The sequence below is a fragment of the Larus michahellis genome, chromosome 1 (genome assembly GCF_964199755.1).
Source record: "Larus michahellis chromosome 1, bLarMic1.1, whole genome shotgun sequence".
NCBI classification, from domain to species: domain Eukaryota; kingdom Metazoa; phylum Chordata; class Aves; order Charadriiformes; family Laridae; genus Larus; species Larus michahellis.
In genome coordinates this window covers 147,572,721-147,596,433 of record NC_133896.1, presented here as the reverse complement: position 1 = coordinate 147,596,433, position 23,713 = coordinate 147,572,721, and the positions used below count along the sequence as shown (strand labels likewise).

The window sequence follows — 23,713 nt, the reverse complement described above, 5'->3', positions numbered from 1 at the left end:
TGTAAAGACACTGATTTTGCTTTAGTAATGGCATGTTTCCAGGATAAACCACAATGGAGAAGATGAAATGGAAGCAATATAGTCAAGCAGTACATAAGATAGCACGATGGAAGAAAGGCAGGATGGCAGGAAAACAGACAGGATTCCACAAATGCATACAAACTCCTACTGATTATCGAGAGCACATTAAATAAATCTTCGTATTTAACCAGGGCCTTTAGAAAACCTGGGATGTATAAAATAGTTGGTGTTCACTCCTTGACAGACTCATGCATTCTTTGACCCAAGCCCTGACTTAATCTAAATTGAGACTGAGTTTACATGGAGATTTACAAAACATAGCATTTCTGTATTAAAACTTCAGTATTAATTTGCATTTATGTCTTTCTTCTTCAGTTTCAGTTTAAAGCTATTTTATATATAGAATGTTTTCAGTTTGTCTCTGGGACATTATTACTACTCTTTGACATTGCCATTGGGTTTGAAAAGGTAAATACATGACCATGACCTGTCTCCACTCAGAGGAAACTTAGTAGTAATTAAGATAAAAGACAGCCCAATTAATACAGGAAAATACATGGCATGTATGATGTCATGGACTCAGGAAGCAGCAAGAAAACAAAAGGAAAAACTGTGGTCTGTCCATTTGACAGCCGTTTCGTGTCTAAAGGTTTAGCAGCCATACACCTCTGTGTCCAAGCAAGGATGCTTCCTACTGTGACTGATGCCTCCAAAGGCATGAGTGCCATCGCTGGCTCAGCACTAAGCCTCACAGCAAGTCACAAATATCAAGGGCAAGACCAGGTTGAAGCAAGCTCCCTGAGCTATCATGTGCAGGAATGGATGCAAACACCAGGATGGCGTCTCACTGGATATTGTACCTCTGGACACCCTTAAATTCTTCTCCAGCAATTTCTCTGTCTCTTTCTATCTAAGTGTCTCTTCACAGTGCCAAAACAGCACTACACTGAGTGTATGAGCTCTGGTGTTTGCTCTGTGGATCCTCTTGGTGATGTTGCACGAGGGGAGGGGCTTTTCTCTTGGATCAGAGAGTGCTTATGGTAATGTCTGTGTAGAGCAAGTATCAGTAGCTACTTTCAAATTATTCTTAACATTGTAGAGTTTACAGCCTTGCTAGGAAGGGAATGTTTACCTGAAAGTTTCCATTATGATCATTGAAGAGATCAGCAAATACGTATTTTGGATCCGGTATAGCAGGCATGACTGACTTCCGAAGCCTGCAAAGAGGAAAGAAAAATACAAAGGGATGTTTTCTTATAGTGCAGTCATTCATACAAAAATCTACTTCAGCACAGTTCTGTAGCTACAAATATATTTTACATGGCACTACTCTAGGCTTAATTTCTTTTAAATGTGTTCTAAAGTCAAAAAGCAGCTATAACAGTATGATAACGCCATCAGGCTAAGAGTGATTTTTCTGCTGGATTTTCAACCAGCCCCATCCTGGTAGAATCTGGACTCTATACAAACTTGCAGCTAGTCAGCAAGTGCCATTTTGCTCTATGCATTAGTCAGAGTTTTACATTCCCTGGCCGCATTCCCCTGGGCAGGGAAGATGGTGCAGCAGCCAGCTGTATTGGCTGATTTAGTGAACACAAATGTAAACTTGAAACATAGAAATATAGGATAAAAAACTCTGCTTATGATCTAAAAGGGTTATCATAATCGCATACATTTTCAGCTCTGAAAATACTGCATTTTTTGCTTTTTTTTTCTTTTTCCCCCAACGAAAAAGCCAAAATTTGATGTCTTTGCAGGTTTTCTTTGTTGTTTGGTGGTTTGGGTTATTTTTTAAATTGTAGAATCTAAACATGAACGGAGTCATTCAACTGCAAATCCAAATATTTATATAGTCTTATTAAAGTTGAATGCACTCAAGCTTGGTTCAGCCTACCGCAAACAGTCATTGAGTCTGATGAAAGTTACACAAAAGATTGTCAGTTCAGACGAAATAACCAAAATAATTGGCTTCTCAGGATTTAACTAGTTTTCTGAAAAATTTTCTGAAACTTTGTCTTTTACCAGAATTGTTCTGTTTTTGAAAATTAAAGGCTTTGGTGTTTGGAAGGCCAGGATGCATTATTGCTCAAACAGTAATTAAGCTACTGACTTCTACATCTTCATTATTACTTTATTTATCAGCTAAGAATTTTGAGTGCTAAGAAACTTCATCCTGAATGATAGCTCTATTTTCATGACATGATTATTTAGTAGTAACCAATAAAACTAGATTTACCTCTGCCATTTACACAGAAGAATCAAAAGAATAAGCATCACTAGAAGTACTGCCAGCAAACAACTTAAAACTGTTACTGTCTTCGAGTGAGATTTTATATCGTCATCGCATGAATCTAGGAATAATCACAAAAAAAGTATGTGAAAAAATTATTTTTTGCTTTAACTGTAAATATTCCTAATTACATTAGAACACTGACTTTTCTTAAAAAAAATATAAAACCTTTTAAGAACAAATAAGACAAGTTCAGTTGTTCAACTGAAACTGAAACAAAAAGCCATTCTTCCCCATCCTTGCAACAAAAGAAAATTGTTCTTTTATTTATCTAAATTGACCTGGTACAGGACAAAGGAGTGGACTTACAGGTAGAGCAGAGGCGTTATGAATGAATTGAATATTTCTTCTTAACTTCATCCCATTGCATTGACAGTGATAAAGCAACTTTGTGCTAAGATCTAAATTACATACAGCTACTTACAATCACCAAAGCTGCAAGTGCGACTTTACATGTAGCCTAAATGTCTTCTTTCCCAAGATAGAACAAAGAAAGAAAGAATATCTCCCCCGTCCCAGCAAACAAAAAGCCAGCAAACCACAAGCGCTGATACCCAGAAAGTAACTAGTGGCAGGACATCATCTAACACACAGGTATATAAAACTAATGCATTTGTGCGCTTTTCCGCATTCTCAGTGTTCTTCCTGAAGCTTTTGTAATGCCACCTGAAAACTCTTCCTACTCCTACTGACCTTCTGCTCTCCACATAAATACTAGAAAAAAGAAATTATAATTTATACAGGAGCAACTGTCCAGCCTGTTCCACCTGCCTGCTTTGTCCAGCTTGCCGGCATGCCACAAGAAAAGTTGTGATCCTATGAAATTTCTTGAGCACAGCTTTGTTCATGGTTGCCTCTGGTGTTAAATTTGGAGTCAATAATAACTCATTGAAGCCCTGAAGTGAAGTGCTTGCCCCAGTGAAGGGGCTGTGCCAATGTCACTTCTGATCCAGGGGCACCCAGAGCAACCGAACCATTAATCTGTCTCCTCTGCGCTTTCCTTCCTTGCAGTTACCTGTCAAGGCTGTTGATAACAGGTGGGGCTGTTATCTGCTCAGCTCTCAGCGGTGCACAGGGTGACATTGTGCTCTGTGTTTTCTTTAGGGCATTTGCCAGCCGCACCTGAGGACATGCTTGCAGGCTCATAATTTGCATGGTGGAGGAGGCTTCTCTGGATGTCAGCGCTGTGGCTACTACTAGTGCACATGCTACATGTACCTACTCTCCAGGGTTTCATCCCAGCTTTATGTACCTAGATTTTCTTCAGGTGAGCTAATAGCCCATTGCATTTTAGAGAACTCAGATATGGGTACACTGGACTTTTGGGTATCTCATAGTTCTGATAAAGCCTAGTGGGTGGCATTTTGTGCTTAGCTGAGGTGATACGAAAGTTTTAGGATGGTGTACAGTCTTTACTACAGCAAATATGTTTTTTGGTTTTGATAACCAGTAGAAATGCTGTTTCCATCAAAGATCTAATGGAAGTGAATGACACTCAGTTAATGTGTCTGGTGGGAAAGTAGCGCTGATACAGACTTCGCTTCCTTTTCATCTCTCTTCCCCCATCCTCCCTGTTTTGATCAATCCAGCACATATAAGCATCAGACTGCTATAACCTCTGGTCCTATAATTCAATTTACTGTACTTTCAAAACAAACTGCCTTCAAAAACAGGCCATCAAGGATTTTCTTAGCATCCAGGTTTGATGTCCACATATCATATGTGCGCGCGCACACACACACACACACACAGAGACCCTTCCACACCCCTCCCCCCCATGCATCACATCACTGTCATTGGTGGACAATGTAATACGAACAATAAGGACACTCTTTGCTGACTATGGCATAAATTGATAGTGTTATGGGCCATCAGGAACAAAGTGAACAGGAGTTATACATGGACAATTAGACATCCACATGAACTTTGATAACGGGTGGACCACAACAGCGCAACATTAATTTGTTCCCAGCCTCTTTTGCAGTCAACCCTTCCCCATTTTGTACTTAGACAATATATGAATGTAGCACAGTTGTTACCTAATAATGTGCCATTCATCCAAAATGTTTCTGCTGCCCAGTCACTGCTGTAATTAACTACGTTGCAGTAGGGTACTAGCCTCTTCAGTCTGACCCGGAAAGAATAGCATTTCCTTGGATCAAAGCCTTGCTCTCCAACACTGCAACACTTAGAAGTTCTGGACTGAGAAGGAAGGCATATCATCGTTAATTCTGGTTTTCAAGACAGCACTTCAGAGTGCCACACTCAGTCATGGTCACAATTAGGTTAAGGGATAGGCCAACACAAAACATCAGAACTGAATTTTAACTTCTCTGAGTTTAAAGGAATTCTGTTCCTTGACTAACTCTTTACTATTCATAGCCATTCCTCATTGAAATCGAGTGAAGTTCATAACAATCATTACAAGATGCACTATGCTACAGTTGCATATCTACGATATGAAAAGACACCTCAAGCCACAAAATAATTACAAGTTATATTTGAGACCAGACAGGTTTAAGTCAATGAAATAATATTCAGAAATACTTAACAGATAACTTTAAAATAAATAAAAATCCCACATCATCTCTTTTCTTTCATTCTATTTCATGGTTTTTTTCTCCTTTTTTCTCTCTTAACTACTCTGCTTTCTGCTTTTGTCTTCCAAAACTCCTCTATTCTGAATGTATGACCTATCCCTTAGATTGTCCTCAGCTCTTTGCATGGCAATTAGATATAACTCAAAAAGTAAATGATTTCTGGTATGACAGGGATCCATGATCCTAAAAATCTGTTTTCTGCTTCCAGAGATATTTGAAAATATAGGATGGGGGAACAACTTGACAAAAACCCTGTTTTACATCATATGGGAATGCTACTTCCAGCTTCTTCCAATGTGGGTTAAAAATGTCATGTCCAACTCACTTGCCAGTCTTTGTCAAACTTGCTTTTGTATTGAAGCTCAAGAGTTAAACACTTCACAGCTCTCTCTGGTTTGTTACAGCTTACAGTAACGGTGTCCGCTTTCCAGAAGAAGGTCACGTTTTCTGGTCGATTGGGCTTTACTAAGAAGAAAAACAAATTATGCTATGGTCTCTTAAAAGGAAGCACTTTGCTGTTAAAATTATTGTTGTTCCTTCCTTGTCTCAATGTTTCTCTGAGTAGTAAGTGAAGAAAGTGAACTTTTTTCTTGGAGGATGTACTTTTGTAGCTGACCCCCCTATTAAACGTCAAAATCGAGCTTGACACGATGACACTGCTCACCATTCGAAGTGCCACATTCAAAGGTAGATACTATCTCATGTCAGGAACCTATTGCAAGCACTTAAGGAAGGACTCTAGTCTCCTCATACTCTCTGCAATCAAAAGAGTCTTCTTCACTGGAAAAGGTGTACAAATTCAGTACCATAAAACGTACAAGACACACTTGTGCAGCTGCTGGAGGCTATGTGGGATATGGTGGGGCATCTGAAAAAAGCACTGGGTGTCTACCTGTGCACAACTGAATCTACCCCTCACTGTTTTCAGATGGTCTGAAGAGCATGCAAAGGTCTGATCTATGTAGCTGGTTATTCTGAAATAAAGGGCTGAGAAGAGTGTTACCTGCTTCCTTAACCCTTCTAGTTGTCTTTTCGTATTATGAAAATTCTACCTTCCTAACGTAAAGACCTGAGTTCGATTCTTGATATTTGTGGTTTTTTACTTAACCCTTTTGAAATTCATTTTAGTATAAGTGGGTGTTTAATAGCCAAAATTCAAAGATCAGGCTGCAGCTTTCCATAATTTACCAGATATTGGTAAAATTATGAAACAGAAAAGTATTCTTAAAGTTAGATGTCTTGGCAGGTTTTTATTTGATTCCTTTTGCTAAAACATTATTAATAAATGCTAATAATGTATTTGGAATAGATATATTTTTTCCAGATAATTCTGCATTATATACTTTCTATGTGATTTTTATCAGAAAAAAATCCCTCCACTTTAAATGCTGTAACTATGTGCAATTCCAGATTTTCATAACCCGATTTCACACTAGATGTGAAATATGTATTTGGGGGCAGGAGGGACTTAATGAAAACAGGAACATTGTCTCCCTACTAGTGGGAGGATGTCTCTTCTAGTCTATGAGACTGTACCAGAGCCACTCAAATAGTTTCTATTGCCATCTGATGATGGTTTTAGACAGCCTCTTTGATAAGAAGTAGTTTGCTGCCTCACATCCCACGGAAGATGGCAAAAAAAAGGAAGGTTAAAAATACAAGAAAGATCACACAGCCAATGCTAAGATGAGAAACTGTGAACTTTTATTGATTTTCCTGATAAGAATACTGAGCAGGCATGCACTAGACTAAACACACCCATATAGTTTAGCATTTTCATTCTGATTTTGAAACTGTGTTTTGGGACAAATCTGGCTGCCCCGTGTAATCTCACTTAGCTGCAGTTGCACACGGGCCAGTGTAACAATTGATGAGAGCAAGAGATGAAAATCAACATGAAATGACTATAGTTTGGTTTTGGCACACATACTAATAACACTTTATACACTAATATAACTGATTTCTTCTCAAACTGAGAATGAATCAGTGAAGACTTTAGGATTACCAAAGTAGTTATGATTTTACATACTTACTATAAAAATCAGATTTTAGTGTTTTAGAAAAAAGCTCTTCACTTCCATTACTGTTCCTGATAGAGATGGCAAGGGTGGGTCCTTCTGTCTTAAAAAGACATCCAGAATTATAATCTTGATCCAATAAATAGGTGGGACATGGCTTCCAAACTTTGTTCTTGCCTTCAGCAAATCTGTAAATGAAATAATATTGGTGAATGCAACACTCTTACCAGTTAACACAACTTCATTCCTATTCTTTTTGTTACTGTTTTTTCTTTTTTTTTTTTTTTTTAATTTTTTAAATGCTCCTACCAAGGGAAGTCTGTGTATGGAATTTCTTGAAGCAGCAAATTTCATAGTGGTGTGAAGGAATTTGTTACCCAAACCTCACTGACTTTCCAGCACTGGGTTTTGACACAGTCTGAAATTATCAAGTTTCCTTCATGCTGTTGTTGTTGTTGTTGTTTTCTAATGAGAGAAAGACTTGCTCAAACGTATGTTTTCATGAACCTCTTCCTAAGATTGTACAGCTAAAAGTTCTTTTACGTGTACCAGTCAGAGAGAAAAGGGAAGATCAAGTACTATGACTGTCTTTAACCAAAACATTAGATTTCTGTTAGTCATTAATGACGTCAGTCAATAAGGAAAATATACACATATGTGGAAAAAACTCATTTGATGGTGTAATTAGCATTAGCATTTAGCACAACAACAGAAGAGGGACAAATCTTTCATACAATGTTTGTCATGACTGACTGTTCCGCAGGCTTTCTGATTTGTACACTTCTGTAGCAGGCTGTGAATATAAACAGGTTTCATGCTGGATTATTAACAAATGTTAAAAGGATTTTCAGGTACACTTCACAGAAGACTCAAATAGACTTAGATATTTCAGCCTCCCAAAGTAAATCCTTTCATAAGAGAAGAATAGGCGTTGTTAATACGCACGTATAAGAAAATGACACATTCTTGCTGGGAAATAGTTCTCTTGCTGCCCATGTGATCTGCATCTTCTCATTATTGAAATTGATTATTGTGGTGCTGATGGCATCTTTCCAACCTACCCAAGACATTGACAGAGAATATAATTTCAGCAGTGAGTATGAAAAGCATCCCTTGACATTGGTAGGCAATCAGTGTTTCAAAGATATATATGCAATAGACTCGACCATAAAATAAGAAGACATAAGAACATCTAAAATGCAAGAAAACAGAGTAAAATAACCTAGAGAGGATAAAATTAGAATTTCAAAATAGCAAAATGAATGCATGCACAGCAACACCAGAGAGCACCCTATGGTCCCTGGGCCAAAAGGTAGAGACTGGTTTACATGTATGCAATGCATAGGGCCTATACCTTGAGGCCAGCTTTCCCCCATAATACCTGCTAAGGTTTTCCTACTAAGGAAAACTGTTTGGGAAATAATGCCACGTGGAGCCTGTCTGTAAACTGTCAAATGTTTACTGTAAGAAACAAGGAACTGACACCACCGGTCAAGACCAGGTGAAGATCCATAGGAACCCAGAGCAGGTCAGCACAAGTGTGTGTGTACTGCATATTTGATCTATGCGATCCTGGACGATTCCACCTTACAGAGAAGAAAGATTATTTAATCTCCTCTGACTGAATGCAGATTTTATTGCCTCTCCTGACCTCCTCCTTGTTATAACTCTTGCAAGGGACACAGGTATTTTAGTTCCGTGTCCACCAGGATTCCACAATCAGACACTGAAGATAAATCTGACATTGAAAAATGGAGAAGTTAAGAAGGCAGAAGAGATTAGAAATCCATGCTATATCAAGGAGAAGGACAAATAATTTATTTTGCATTCTCTAAGAATATTTACTTGAATGAACGAAAAGCAAGAAAATGTATCTTGACTATCAGCATGAAACCACTTAAGGGTAAAATTTGCAGATTGCTGTCTCCAGACATGAACTGTCCACCACTAAAACCTGTTGCTGGAATATTCTTGCCTGGCAGGAGAATAGAGTAGCTTTGATTGCTGTCTACGTTTCATGCCACTCTGGACTCTTGAAGGTGTTTAGAATGGAAACATTTTAAAACATTTCTTATGAGTTTTTTGTCACATACATTGATCCTGAATGTTCATGGGCATCAGGCCTAACTATTCTCATGTTTGCTGTCTTTTGCTCCATAATCAACACTAAGAATGTGAGAAAGGCATGTGGGTTGAAGTAACCATTTTGTCTATTTTTATGACTATATCTCTGCTTGTAGGCATTTCATTACTTCTGTAATCAGAGTTAGTCAAAACATTTTTGCATAGATGTAATTGTGTTGTAACATCTTGTTTTGTCAACATCATTCAAGAGACAGTTATGACAGAAATCCAAGAGACACTGGGTAGATGTAGCTGCAGGTCACTGCCACGTGATTCATGGAGCTCTGGTAAAAAAGATTCTGCTCTTACTCAAGAGAAGGACTTGAAACTAACTCCTCCATCTCCTAACTAATGCCTTCAGGCTTGTTCTGTATTGTTTTCTCAAACTGAAAATCTCATGTGTTTTTCTGAAGAATAGAGAAGTCAGTATTATTACATGCTGAAGCAAAAACACAACTTCAAAACCTCAAAAGCTATCATAAAAAGGATTTTATCCAGCTGTTTCTACTTCTGTTACAAGAGACTACCTAGCTCTTCTTTCCTAACTCCTCAAGCGCTTTGTAAGACCTCTTGGCAGGTCTAAGAGATGATCTTGTCTTTAACTAAAGCCACTAAGAAATATGATGGCAAAGTGCCTAACAGTGGATCCTTGGTCTGCGATTGCACTAACACGTTTTAATTTTTATGGACTAAACTCTAGCATGTTTGTGCTGTGCAGTATATAGTGATATTGTTTGTGTAACTGAAATCTATATGACCATTAGCATTTCAATTTTCTATAAAGGTAGTTAAATGTATATTTAATGCCTATTTGAGTGTATAATTACATGTTCTACATCTTTAAATAAAATTAAATTTATAAAAAAGAAAGTAAAAGCATACTGTACTACTGTACTGTCCTGAGATCATTTTTATGAGTATAGAATGAATCCTTTCAATTCCCTTTAGAAGGAACAAAATATGTATTTTCCACTTTTTCATAATTAGTCTGCAGATATTTTTGCTTTGAGAAAGAACTGCTAATGTCTGTGCTTCAATAACGAAAATAAAACCAGGAAGAGTACTTGTTTTCTTAATCACATATTTTCAAGGATTATCAATTTCAAAATTAATTTACAATGCTGTTTCTCTGTGGACAATAGTTTGGCACAGTGACAGTTGGCAAAATGCTGTTTGTAGGGCATGTTTTTGAATCAATTTTTAAGTCAAACATGAATGAAATTCTTCAGTTTATCCTCAGAAGGTGGCTTAACATCTCTGCAGAGAGCTGTGCAACACATCTTCGTGCGCTTGACGAAAAGATTTCAAATAAGCTATGTGCTAGGCAGAGCAGCACGCAGTCTCGACAATAGGACATAACAAAGAGTGGGCACCTGGGAGTCCTATCTCAGGCGTAGTCAACTAAACCGGGTTGTGCCAGGACCCTTACCAGAGGAAGGATGCCAGCTCAAAACCCTCACTTGGACTTGGGCAGCTGGGCAGACCCACTGAAAAACACAGCAGTGATTTTTCCATTATTTGGAGGCTGGGCTCAACACCCAGCGTTCATCCCATTGCTCTCCACTTGTGAGGTTGCAGCAGTTGGCCCAGGACGTGAAAGATCTGCTTGCATTGATTTCTAGTGTTAAGCAAATGGTGCGGGTTGGGTTTATCTGTAAGACTGGTCTCAGATTGCTCAGTACTGTACAGCTGGGCAGCATAAATAACTTTTTTTTGTTTTAAAAATATGTTTATAGGGAAATCAGTGGAATTAACACAGATAGCAGTCATTCATAAGTTGTGTGAGAGAGCACACGGAATTTGCTCATGCAAATTTTTTGTATACAACTGAGAAAAGCGCTGGTGCCAATGATTTGATTGAATTTGCCTTTCAAATAGGTGATGTGTGCTTGGGAATCTCCTTGAACCTATGACTCTGTATCTCACGACCCTGACATTGCCAGCAGAGAATAAAAGACCGAAACAGTAAAGATTTTGGTAAAGTAACAACCCGTCCTTCCCTCTCTGTAGAGATCAGCTCTTGAAATCCTTTTTCAGGTTGCCATGTTTTCCCCCAATTCCAATGTGCAAAAAGGACACCAGCATCAAAACCCTAAATCCCATAAAGTTCCTTTAATGGGGTGTTTGATGTCTTCAAACTTGCAGTGGTTTAGTTGAGATGTGGTTGGTTCTAGAGATGGATAACAAAGATAACAGACAGACCACATGGGATTCCCACACACTAAGGAGTGGACACTAAGTAAAACCTGAGACCATGATCTCACTGGCCTGTTTGGAAGGCAAGAAAAGCCGCCAATTCATTCTGATCCTTGGACAACACTCATTATTCTCTATTTTTCAGGTATATCGTGATAGCTCTATACTACTAGTAAGAGGCTGCAATTCAGAGATGCACACTAACTCTTGGGTTTGGCAATGCATATTTTTTTTGGATGACAGAGACGAATATCAGTTTGGCTCCAGTCCTGCAGTGATTTATGGATGGACTTAACTTTGCACACTCTGAGTAGTCCACTTGACTTCAGCAGGATTACTCAGAGAGCATTAACTTAACAACACATATAAATCTTTCTAGGATCAGATCCTTTTTCTGCAAAAAAACCCTACACATTATGAATTGGAACTCTGGGATTTTAACATTTAAATATAAACTCCAGCAACTGCAGTTATTTATGTACTAAAATGGAAGGTAATACGTTATTAAATACTTAAAGAACAAATAGAACCATTTAATAGAAATGGAACAGAAATTGTAATAAACTATCTGGTGATATACACATATTCTTTCCTTTGGTCTAGTTTTTAAAAGCTTCATAAGAAATCGGTCTTAACATAATTAACTAGGTACATAGGGCAAAAAAGTCTTTACCAATCTTTTATTATTAACGACTGTATTTCTAGAACTCTAGTCAGGGCAATTTTCTACCATGCTTTCTAATTTCATGAGTTTTGTAGCCTTTTTGAATGTGGTATGTGATGCATTTCATGTAAGTGTTCAGTAAACATTTGCATGCATCTTTTCAAATTATAGCATATACATGTTACGAAATTCACATTTCAACATGAGAAGATGCATAGCTTAAGTGAGATTTTAATACTTTTTGATTAAACTGACATCAAATCCTCTGAGGATATGTACAGGTTATCTGAAATATGGCATTTCCTTATGATAATCTTTCCTTTGCCTTAAACTGAAAAGACGTTTAATTTCCTTTTCCTTTTCCTTTTCCTTTTCCTTTTCCTTTTCCTTTTCCTTTTCCTTTTCCTTTTCCTTTTCCTTTTCCTTTTCCTTTTCCTTTTCCTTTTCCTTTTCCTTTTCCTTTTCCTTTTCCTTTTCCTTTTCCTTTTTCTTTTCCTTTTCCTTTTCCTTTTTTTTTTTTTTTAAGGACGTATACTTCTGAAGGCAGAATAATTCCTGTCTTTTGCTAATGGAAAGAGATAGATGGAAAGAGAGAAAGACAATAAAGGGATTTCTCCATTTCTCTCCCTTTCTTTATGATGGAACTTTTATGAATTCTCCTGTAACACCATGGATGTTTCTCAGCTAATGTGCCAGCTTTTCCACAGTAACTGTAATAATTTAAAGCATTCTTCTCTTCATGATCCTAGAGGCACACAACAGACCAAGGTAATAAATTTATCATTATTCTTTGTATTATGATAATGGGTAGATGACAAGGTCAAAAATATTATGAAGAGGCAGTCCCCAGGCTAAAGAGGGATGGCGGCAACTTTCTGCCTGAGGATGGTCTGCTAGTCTCGCTAGGTGTGCAGTATGTTGCAGTGCTGTAGGACACATACTGGTGCTCTGGAGCATGAACTTCAGAGAGAATTATCCAAGCCTACATCTTTGGTAAAACCAGAGGGGCACTGGTAGGGCTCCCCACGAGACTTTAACCTCACAGGCATTGCTGGGCACCTAGCTCTTCTCAGGTCAGAGAAGCGTGGAAAATACCACTATGCTGTGTGGAGAAATTACTTTTACAGGGGGAAAAAAAGAGAAATTTCCTTGCACGATAAATTATGCAGACACAACCACGAGCAAGAATATGAGCAAGTACGTTCCACCTCCAAGACAGTTTTCAAAGTTTATTACTGAGAAAAAATACTATTGAAGGGGAACATTGTAAAAAGGCTGAATGTCATGGAACAGATAAAGAAAAAAATAAAAAGAAAAAGGAGAAGCAGAATGACAAACTGCAAAGATAACAGAATGGAACATGCATGTACTGGAACAGCTGCAACCTCATTGAAGCATAACAAAGAAGAAAAACCACTTTTGATTTCCTTACACTGGTGAAACCTGATAAGTAACCACATGTTGAACTTCCACATATTGCAGCACACTGCAATAGAAAATACTATAGAAAATAATATAGAAACTACTGGAGAGCAAGACACAGATGTGAGCCCACACTCTTTAGTTACCCTTAATAGTACTCATCTATGAGAATAGTTTCATTTCATTAATAGGAGCAAATGTAGGCGAAAGTGCAACTCCTTGAGCACAAGACTGCTGAATTGAACACACAGAACAGACACTGAATAGACTTCCTTTCAAGAAAGGGAATAGGACAGCAAGAGAGTTTTTTATAGATATTTTGAGGCAAACCATAATCCTTATAGCATAATTCTTATAACCCGTTAAACTGTGTGTTTGGGTTTTTTTTTCAGAAGATCACCAACCATTGCTAGGCATCACCACTCTGCGCATCAAAAAAGCACAACAACTGTAATTTTCAACTTTTGTTCTACAAAGTCATCCCATCAGTATGGCATGGCTATAGGTGGTTGCAATCTCAGGACAGGGAAGAGTCATGTTCCCTAACAGGAGGGCAAATGACTCACAGGAGCAATTAGCGCTGGAGAATCAGCTGGTGCTACATTGCCTGAAAACGGTACTTGCCATACACGTGACAGAACAGAGAGCTGATTTATAGGTTGATAAGATGAGGGCATAACTTTAAAGCATTTCTTTCCCCTCATAAAATTAACAACAGGGAACTTGTGATAAATTAACGAGTGAAGATTAGATTAGTTGTGTATGCGTTGGGCTTTGTGTTTGATTTCTGTAATAATCCAATTATCTTTGGCAAGCTGTAAGAAATGTCACTGCAGACAAAAATATGAAACAGAGATGTTCTTGTATTTAGTAGCCAAATAACCAGTGTTTAATGGCTTTATTGATTTTGCTCTTTAATAGTATTTTTACCTTGATGCTTTCTCACGCACAAGATATTACTGGATATTTTCCCATCGTGTTCATTCTTCCAGAGTACTAAGTGCTGGTCTTATCTGGAATCTGTTCTATCGATCTTTGTTCAATATGAAGGCTAGTCTTTTTCAGATGCAGCACACTCTGGTAGAACCTATGCCTTAGTAAGTAGTCCTGCTTGAAGTATTTCTCTTTTTAACAGTGGACACAAGCTTACCAAGTTCTACCTTGATTTTTAATTAGAAAACTGTCTTAGAACTCTGTTATTATCTCCACCAAAATTTTATTTTTTTTAAATCCCCTTTCATCTCTGCTGGATATCAATTTCTGTTTGTTTGATTCTTTTCACCAAAAATGTGCTGAATATTGTAACACATGAGATAAAGTATGCACAGAAATATTACTAATTAATGTGTCAATTTCTTAAATAAATATTTGTGGATTTGAACTTACCAGGAGATTGTGACTGAGAAGCCACCAGGTTGCCCAGTGTGAAGATCATTGAACATGCTTGAAAGATGAGTCTCATGGTTGGAATGATACAACAGACTGTGAAGAGATGAGTAATCGTAATCTCTGGATTTTACTGTTTGATCACTTTATACCGGAGGCTGATGGGAACTGGAGGAAATGACTACAGGAAATAAAAAATTGACATATCTCTAGCTATAAACAAATCAGAAGTGCAGGACTCCAGAATGCACACCTTCTCCATACAATGTTAAAAAAAATAGTAGTTAATTTCTCAGATTATGAGTCTCTCTTTTGTCAGCGCTTTGCCTTATCTTTTCACATCTGTATCAGAGGTGACCATAGCCCTGATCCAAAACGAGGACCAGGAAGCTGTGCATATCGTGGATGAAGGCACCGATCTCAAAGTGCCCATTGACCTGAGGTCTGCCTGACACCCCACTCGCAAACCAGGAGCTGTTACTGCTAGCAGGTGTTTATATGGCCGCTCCACATGCCTGATGCACCTCAGCTGGCTTGAGCCGCTTCAGAAGCAAAAGTTGTGGACCCTTTTGTGACAGAGAGCGCTGAGCCACCATGGGTAGAGAGGCTATTACCCAAAAGGTAGCACGAGGATGAATTTTCTGCTGTGTTACCTGGACACATCTATGCTGCTATTGCTTCCAAATATATCCATATACCTATCATTTCTTTTGTGTATATATATATATACACACACATGCTGTACCTATACCTTACATATCAATATACCTAAAATTATACATAGGAAGTGGGAAACAGAATAGTGTTTTGCCTGACATTAAACATATTTTAGAAATAAGAGAACTTGGAATCTTGTAATAATCATAATTGCCATGTCCAAAGGAATATATTATCTATAGATCTGCAGTAAATTGGGCTTCAGCTACGTCCACATAGTAGTGCAGCAAACAGGAGCCGTGAAGCAGTGGGATGAAGCAGTTGGTGCTGAGGACCCAACAGCCACACAGTGTGCATGGGGACAGGGGGAGCATTCCCTAGACTAGCACCAGTCCAGGCCCATGGGCTGAATGCCTGCTAGCAGTCAGAGTCTGCTAGATGCCCTCCTGGAGCCCAGCTTCTGGGGAACCTAGGGAACCCAGTGCTCCACTGTGTGAACAAAAACATGATGATGATTGTGAGACTCACCTCACAAGGACAGTCCTTATCCGAACTGAAAAGTTAGTGTCGCCCCAGCCTGCCGCCCTTCTCCAGCAAGAGCTCAGGAAGACAGCCCAGAGTGGCAAAGAGCTCTCTTCCCTGGGCTTGCTGGCTGCTCCCTTTATGTCCTGATAAAGGTTTACTCTTTACTTTTCTAGGGACATGTGAAACAGGCAAGTACATCAACGTACTTCAAATCCAGTCTTTCCCCTCCTTTAGCATCACACAAAATAAACTACTCCATGAAATCAACAGGTAAAAATATAAACAGTAGGCCCCAATTCCTATCTGTGTTTCCTAGCTGGTCTCAAGCTTTTTCTCTGCTTGCATCAGAAAAAGTACAGGAACTTTCTTCTCATGCAAGGACATGCTTGGGAAGATGAAGGAATCAGTCACACTGCATGCAGTGGCCTGGGCACACACACCATACGGCCTTCTGGAGACCCTGTCCCCTAGATGCCTTCTTGCCTCAAGTTTCTCAAGCACGGAGAGTGGAAGTTTGCTTGCTGCATGCGGTACTAGATAGGGAGTTGGATTGTGGAGTTAGGAATACATCCAGCAGCTCCTCTGTGATTTCTGTTTAAGGCTTATTTTCATTCCTCGACAGTACAGTTGGTCAGATGAGACCCTTATCAGCTTTGTCACATCGTCAAAGTCTCCAGCCAGGTGATGTGGTACCAATTTTGATCACTTTTCTTGAGTTGTCTGCTTTCACTGGCTTATTCATCGTATGTCCCAGGAAGACCTATTCAAATCCCAGTTACTCTTGGAAACGCCAGCCCCACAGTCCGACACACATACAGTACTCATGGAATCACGGAATCATGGAACTTTTCAGAGTTGGAAGGGACCTCTAGAGATCATCTAGTCCAACTCCCCTGCTAAAGCAGGATTGCCTAGAGCACATTACTCAGGACTGCATCCAGACGGGTCTTGAAAGTCTCCAGAGAAGGGCACTCCACAACCTCCCTGGGCAGCCTGTTCCAGTGCTCTGTCACCCTCACTGTAAAGAAGTTTTTTCTCATATTTGATCAGAACTTTCTATGTTCCAGCTTGTGCCCATTACCCCTCATCCTGTTACTGGGAACCACTGAAAAGGGTCTGGCTCCATCCTCCTTAAACCCACCCTTTAGATACTTGTAAATGTTAATAAGGTCTCCCCTCAGCCTTTTCTTCTCCAGGCTAGAGAGACCCAGCTCTCTCAGCCTTTCCTCATAAGGGAGGTGCTCCAACCCCTCAATGATCTTTGTTGCCCTATGCTGGACTCTCTCCAGTAGTTCCCTGTCTCTCTTCAACTGGGGAGCCCAGAGCTGGATACGGTATTCCAGTTGTGGCCTCACCAGTGCAGAGTAGAGGGGCAGAATGACTTCCTTCGACCTCCTGGCCACACTCTTCCCTACGCAGCCCAGAATTCCATTGGCCTTCTTGGCAACAAGGGCACATTGCTGGCTCATGGATAATTTACTGTCTACCAGGACCCCCAGATCCTTTTCTTCAGAGCTGCTTCCCAGCAGGTCCACCCCTAACCTATACTGGTGCCTGACATTCTTCCTTCCCAGGTGCAGGACCCTACGCTTGTCCTTGTTGAACCTCATTAGGTTCTTCTCTGCCCAGCTCTCCGGCCTGTCTAGGTCACACTGGATGGCAGCACGGCCCTCTGGGGCGTCAGCCACCCCACCCAGTTTGGTATCATCAGCGAACTTGCTGAGGATACACTCTGTCCCCTCGTCCAGGTCGTTGATGAATATGTTAAACAATACTGGTCCAAGTATTGACCCCTGGGGGACACCACTGGTTACAGCCCTCCCAACTTGACCCTGCTCCATTAATCACAACCCTACTCTGTTAACCGTCTAGTCCCTGCTTTGATCAAGTTCCTCCAGGGAGGCATTAATTCCTGGAATTAAAATAACAAGAAGCACAGAACTGAAATACTAAAATAGGTCGTAAGTGATAGTTAATGGAAAGCTGAAATCACTCACGGTTTCCACAGTCAGCATTGCAGAAGCCAATGTGACAAACAAATGAAGGCAGAGAGCCAAAATTCTCTTGTTCCCCAGGACAGGGAAACTCCCACATGTCCCCATTTGAGTTAAAAACACATTTCTCTTCCAGAACATATGTCTTGTTTTCACTAGAGTGTGATGGAGATGAATTTGTCCCTGTCTGCTTATCATACACGTAGAACACACTGGACTGCAGACCTCCTAAGGTAGTTCATTCTTTGGGGGAAAGGGGTGTGGGGAGACAACATGCAAAGAAAAGCTATCTAAAATACCTTCTGGCTTATAATTATTCTGATTTTGTGATACTACGTCAAAACCAAGGTCTAATTCTCAAGTGATAGCAGCGCATTTTCACTGACCGTTTCCTCCTACCAGGTATTTTGGTACCTCAAGTAATTGTCCCTCCCACCAGCCTCTACTTCCTTTTACGATACTGAGGGCCTTTTGAAGACAAACAAAATTACTCTTTTCACTACTTTTGAAACCAAACCTAGGGCTGAAGTCCTGGGGAATAAAAAACAGCAACTGAGACAAACAAACTGCTTGCACAAACCTGATATCCTGTCAAGCTATTTTTGCTGCTGCTGAGAGAAACATCAGATTTGGCATTTGAGGGATTTAGGGCTTGGGCACTTCCCACCTCCCCCCGATGGAGGCACACACTAGCCTAACCACCTGGCTCAGGCTCTGCCTGCTGCCTTCTGGTTACTTGATTTGATTTTTTCAAATATGGAAGATCCCAGTCCATGAACTGAAAAGCCACCTGTGAGCCACAGGTCTTTTCCTACCTGCCTGCCTGAGTGTGATTGATTAACTTGTCCAGATCCTCTGGGTCATTGATCCCATGAGGACAAGGACAGAGCATTGTCACAGTGTGCCCCCTTTTCAGGGTTCACTCGCAGTGCAGCGTTGGCATGTTTGGCCTAAGAAAACAAGATCCATCCTAATATTGCAAATTCACTCAGGAACAGGGAAAGCAAAGAGTAAGGGTGAGTTGAAAATTAGCAGCTGGGGCATGTGATTTTGACTGCCAGTAGAGACAACTGTTAACAGGATACCCAGAGAATGAGGGCAATGCACGTGAAGCAAATAAATCAAAAGAAGCCCTTCTGACTTCATTTTGCACTTTGGATCAAACCACACAAACAGCCCTTGGCCCTCTGCCACCTCCTCCACCCATGACAGCAGCCCTCAGAGGTGGCTTCACTTGCCAGCTGCAACCTTCAGCAGCCTTACTGACTTTCATCAGCTTCCTTCCTCTCTTTTTATTTCCCTTCCTATTATTTCATCAGCAGTGTAAAATGAGTCTTTGATCACTACACAGTTCAGCAAAGCAAATTTTCTTAGTTTATTTCTTCCTTTATCTGGAACCTCAACAAACAACAGCCCACGAATAACTTCCATTTAATGTTATTCACTTACTGATGGCCTTGGTAACGGACTCCACAAAAAGCCCTGCAAAATAGCAGAGATTATCTCTTTTCTGTGGCGATGATCCCTTGTAATTTTTTGCATTAACGGGAAGTGATTTCAGTGTGCTTTGAGTGGGTGGGATAAAGGGAACGATGACCCATTTATAGAAAATAGTGAGTCCCATCATTCCATGACAAATTGGCTTAGTCAACTTGAGTCAGTGCAGCCCATTGTTCTGACAGGACAACCTGATTCCCTTTTGTAATATGCTGCAAAGTGTAAAGATATCTACCGTACTTTTTGGACTGCTATCCACAGACAAAACTTAGAGGATTAATCCTCAAGGGTCCCTGACATTCGTAAAATTCATGCTCTTGTGCAATCACTTCAAAAAGTGTCACTTGGTCTTTCCTCGTATCACCATGGCTTGACCTGTCCCAGCCTTCTTTATGAATGGCAGGAAAGCAATGGAGGGAAAAAACAAGAAAAGATGTCAGGAGGTCTGCATGGGTGAGCAAGGAGCTCCTATCTGAAATCAAACATGAAAAGGAAGCATGCAAGAGGTGGAAGCAGGAGCAGATGACCTAGCAGCATAAAGCTGCTTTTCGATCTTACAGGGACAGGGTTAGAAAAGTGAAGGCCAACCTGGAGTTGAGTCTATTAAGGGATCTGAAGAGAAACAAGAAAGGATCTACAATTGCATAAACAGTAAAAGGAAGACTAAGGGAAACATGGGCCTGCTGCAGAATGAGGCAGGGTACTTGGTGACAAATGACACAGAAAATGCTGAGGTACTCAATGCCTTCTTTTCTCCAGTCCTTACTCGCAAGACCAGCCTTCAGAAACCCCAGGCCCCTGAGACCAGAAGGAAAGTCTGGAGCAAAGAAAACTTACCCTTAGCAGAGAAGGACCACGTTAATGAGCACTTTAACAAACTGGAGGTATGTAAACGCATTGAGCCTCACAGGATGCATCCGTGCATGAGTGCTGACCGAGCTGGCCAAAGGGAGAGATTCTTGAGAAGTCGAAGAAAACAATCATCACTCCTGTCTTCAAAAAGGGAAAGGAGCATTGGGGAACTACAGGCTGATCAGCCTTACCTCAGTTCCTGGGAAAGTGATGGAGCAACTAAACCTGGAAACCATTTCCAAATACATGAAATCGTGGTCAGCCAACCTGATAGCATTCTACAAGGACACTGTCTTGGTGGATGGGGGGAAAGCAGTGGATACTGCCGTGTTTTTTTTGTTTTTTTTTTAAACTTGTTTCCTGTGCAACCTGCTCTAGGTGACCCTGCTCAGGGGGGTTGGACTAGATGATGTCCAGAGGTCGCTTCCAACCCTACCATTCTGTGATTATGTGATTCCGTGATTCCGTGATACTGTTTACTTTGACTTTAGTAAGGCCTTTGACATTGTCTCCCACAGTATCCTCATAGACAAGTTAACAAAGTGCAGGTTAGATAGGAGTTTAGGTGGACTGAAAACTGGCTGAACTACGAGTCCCAGAGTGTTGTGATTCATGGAACAAAGTCCAGTTGGAGGCCAGCAACTACTGATGTACCTCAGGGGTCAATACTATGGCCAATACAGATTAACATCTTCATTAATGACCTGGACACTGGGATGAAGTGCACTCTCAGCAAATTCGTAGATATTAAAACACTAGGACGAGTGGCTGATACACCAAATGGTTGGGCAGCTATTCAGAGAGACCTCAACAGGCTGGAGAGTCGGGCAGAGAAGAACCTCATGAAACACAGCAAGAGGAAATGCAAAGTCCTGTAATGGGTGAGGAATAACACTGGGCTCCAGTACATGCTGAGGGCTGACCAGCTGGAAAGCAGCTCTGCAGAAAAGGACCTTGGTGTCCCAATGTACAACAAGATGAACATGAGCCTGCAATGCACTGTAGCAGCAAAGAAGGTAAACAGCCTCCTGTGCTGCATTAGGCAAAGTATTGACAGCAAGTCAAGGGAGGTGAGTCTTCCTCTCTACTCAGATCTGGTGAGACACATCTGGAGCGCTGGGTCCAGTGCTGGTCTCCCTAGTACAAGAAAATTATGGAATGAGTCCAGTGAAGGGCCATAAAAATAATTAAGAGACCGGAGCATCTTTCATACAAGGAGAGGCTGACAGCCTGGACAGGGCTTAGGAGGATCTCATCTGTGTGTATAAATAGCTGAAGGGAGATGATGGAGCCAGACTCTTCTCAGTGATGCCCACTGACAGGACAAGAGGCAATGGTCAGAAATTTAAAAAAATGAAACTCAGTCTGAACACAGGAAAGCACTTTTACCGTGAGGGTGGCACTGGCATAGGTTGCCTATGGAGGTTATGGAGTCTCCATCTGTGGAGACATTCAAAACCCAACAATACGCAGTCCTGGGCAGGCGTGAGCAGGGGGGTTGGACTAAATGGTTTTGAGAGCTGCCTTCCAACGTCAACTGTTCTGTGATGTTCTGTGAAAACACAGGAAATGTCACACCACTTTGCATTTACACATCTGAAGTATTGGAGTTCTGATACCTCCCTATCTCCCATCTTCTAAGGATGTGCTAGGGTTAGAAAGGAGAGAGAAGGGCTGCAAAGCCAAACAGAGACAGGGAGCAATATTTGTAAGAAGAAAAAATTGAGAGAATGGTGCTTTGCAACTTGTAGAAAAGAAGAGTGAGTGGAGAATTGATAAAGGTCCAGAAGTTCATGAATGACGAGACAGTAACTTAGGAGTGACTCTTTGCCTTTTCTCACAACATGGGACTTCCTGACTTCATAAACGAAGTTATGAGGCAGCAAGATTAGAACAAACATAAAATAACACTATTTCTGATAATGTATCTTCAAACAGTGGAGTGTGCTCTATAGTGAGCAAGTTACAGCTTGGCAACTGATAACGCATTTTTGGTAGGTCTAGGGGTGCTTACACAGCCAACACCAGTAAGCGTGAAATAAGAGACAGTAGACAGCGGGGGAAAGAGGAAAGAGAGAGAAATATCACTTATCTGCTCACAAGAAATAGAATTTGACACGAGCAGAAAAGGCATGCTCAGGAACCTGGAATTTTAATCATTATGGATAAGAAAGAGGAACAAATTGCACAAAATGGGACCTAGTCATAGATTTTCATATCAGATTATGATGAAAAGATCTGATTTCTTAATGTACAAAAAACCGGCCAATTTTATCACATAAATCCTGGACTGGCTATATTTGATATCTAAAACTCAACAAACATTCATATATTTCTTTCTCTGGATGGATCTGCAAAGTTTCATCCAAGCAATGTGTGTGGAGAGCCAAATTAAAATCTATTTTAAATTGGCAGGCTCTTGCAGGAATTTGCCCTGAAGTAAGAAAGCAGAGGTTGTTCCAGATGAAGCAATGATTAACTTGTATATGTGCACAAGAACATTACCTTTCTAGCTTTAAAATGCAAGTAAGCTTAATTACAGATTCCATACATGATTGCGCTACAGAGTTTTATCACTAAAGAGGACTGAAAGTTTCCTGCTGCTTTGCACTTGTTTGCATGATATCATTACAATCTGCCCAACAATACTTATTTTCTGAACTTACTGGAAACTTTGAGCTTTCATTCATTCTCAGGCATTGCCTGTTAGCTAGTAATAGCCACAATAAGCAAGCATTCAAAACTGTGAACTGCACTCAAAACTGCAGAGAGCAGCATGTAAAAGCCTGATCTGCCGTCATTTGTACCAGTGCCATTCTCATTCAGCCCTGTCGTATACCTGCCTGCTACTCAACTGCCACCAGTGACAAAACCTGTGCCAAGGGTTTATTGCCACATTTATTTGCCACCCGTGCCAAAACATTAAGCCAGACTCCATATGTACTGCACCAGTAGGCAAAGCTGTCTCACACAAATTTATTTCAGAAGGTCATTATTTGAGCTGCCAGGTGAAGTATCCCAAAGTCAGAATAAAGAGTCATGTATAAGCTAAACGCTTTATTCAAATCCTTTTGTCTGCATACAACTTAAACACAGAGAGATGAGTCCAGACCGCAGAAAGAAGCTGCTTCTTGAATGGATCACACCTGGATCATGAAGAAGTCTTTTATGTGTAGGACCCTGCTTGATGTGCTGAAGAATATGGAAAGCATATGCTGAATGAATCTGGGTGCTACAGACATAAAGAAGAGGGTGTCCTGATAAGAATTGTCACATGCTGTGCAGGGCATTTGTCTACACGTCAGAAGTTCTTAACTTCGATAAGGTCTGTTACGGACATTAACAGCTTCCATGTAAAATTCACGTCCCTATCTAAAAGAATAAGCAAGCTTGGCCATTGCAAAATAATGTATCAGCAGAAATATTTCGATGTCAGCAATTAAAAAACTTCATTAAAAAAAGGAGAG

General features: G+C 40.3%; 1 protein-coding gene across 7 annotated transcripts in view; it reads right to left on the bottom strand.

The window, feature by feature from the left end:
- CRLF2 (cytokine receptor like factor 2) overlaps nucleotides 1-20,919 on the bottom strand; it is a 49,613-nt gene extending 28,694 nt beyond the window's left edge. For 5 of the 7 annotated variants that reach the window (XR_012589920.1, XR_012589924.1, XM_074607721.1 and 2 more), the window contains exons 1-8: nucleotides 20,232-20,919; nucleotides 14,722-14,817; nucleotides 7,875-7,986; nucleotides 6,945-7,117; nucleotides 5,237-5,376; nucleotides 4,351-4,513; nucleotides 2,258-2,372; nucleotides 1,154-1,238 (exon numbers count right to left, since the gene is read on the bottom strand). Coding sequence is in view for 5 of the 7 variants with exons in the window: in XM_074607721.1 (XP_074463822.1) it covers nucleotides 1,154-1,238; nucleotides 2,258-2,372; nucleotides 4,351-4,513; nucleotides 5,237-5,376; nucleotides 6,945-7,117; nucleotides 7,875-7,986; nucleotides 14,722-14,817; nucleotides 20,232-20,292 (945 nt within the window). In the remaining 2 variants the exon portion in view is untranslated. Of the gene's footprint in view, nucleotides 1-1,153; nucleotides 1,239-2,257; nucleotides 2,373-4,350; nucleotides 4,514-5,236; nucleotides 5,377-6,944; nucleotides 7,118-7,874; nucleotides 7,987-14,721; nucleotides 14,903-20,231 lie in introns of all 7 variants that reach the window. The other 2 variants (XM_074607699.1, XM_074607706.1) reach the window with 2 other exon arrangements.
- Nucleotides 20,920-23,713: the final 2,794 nt, after the last annotated feature.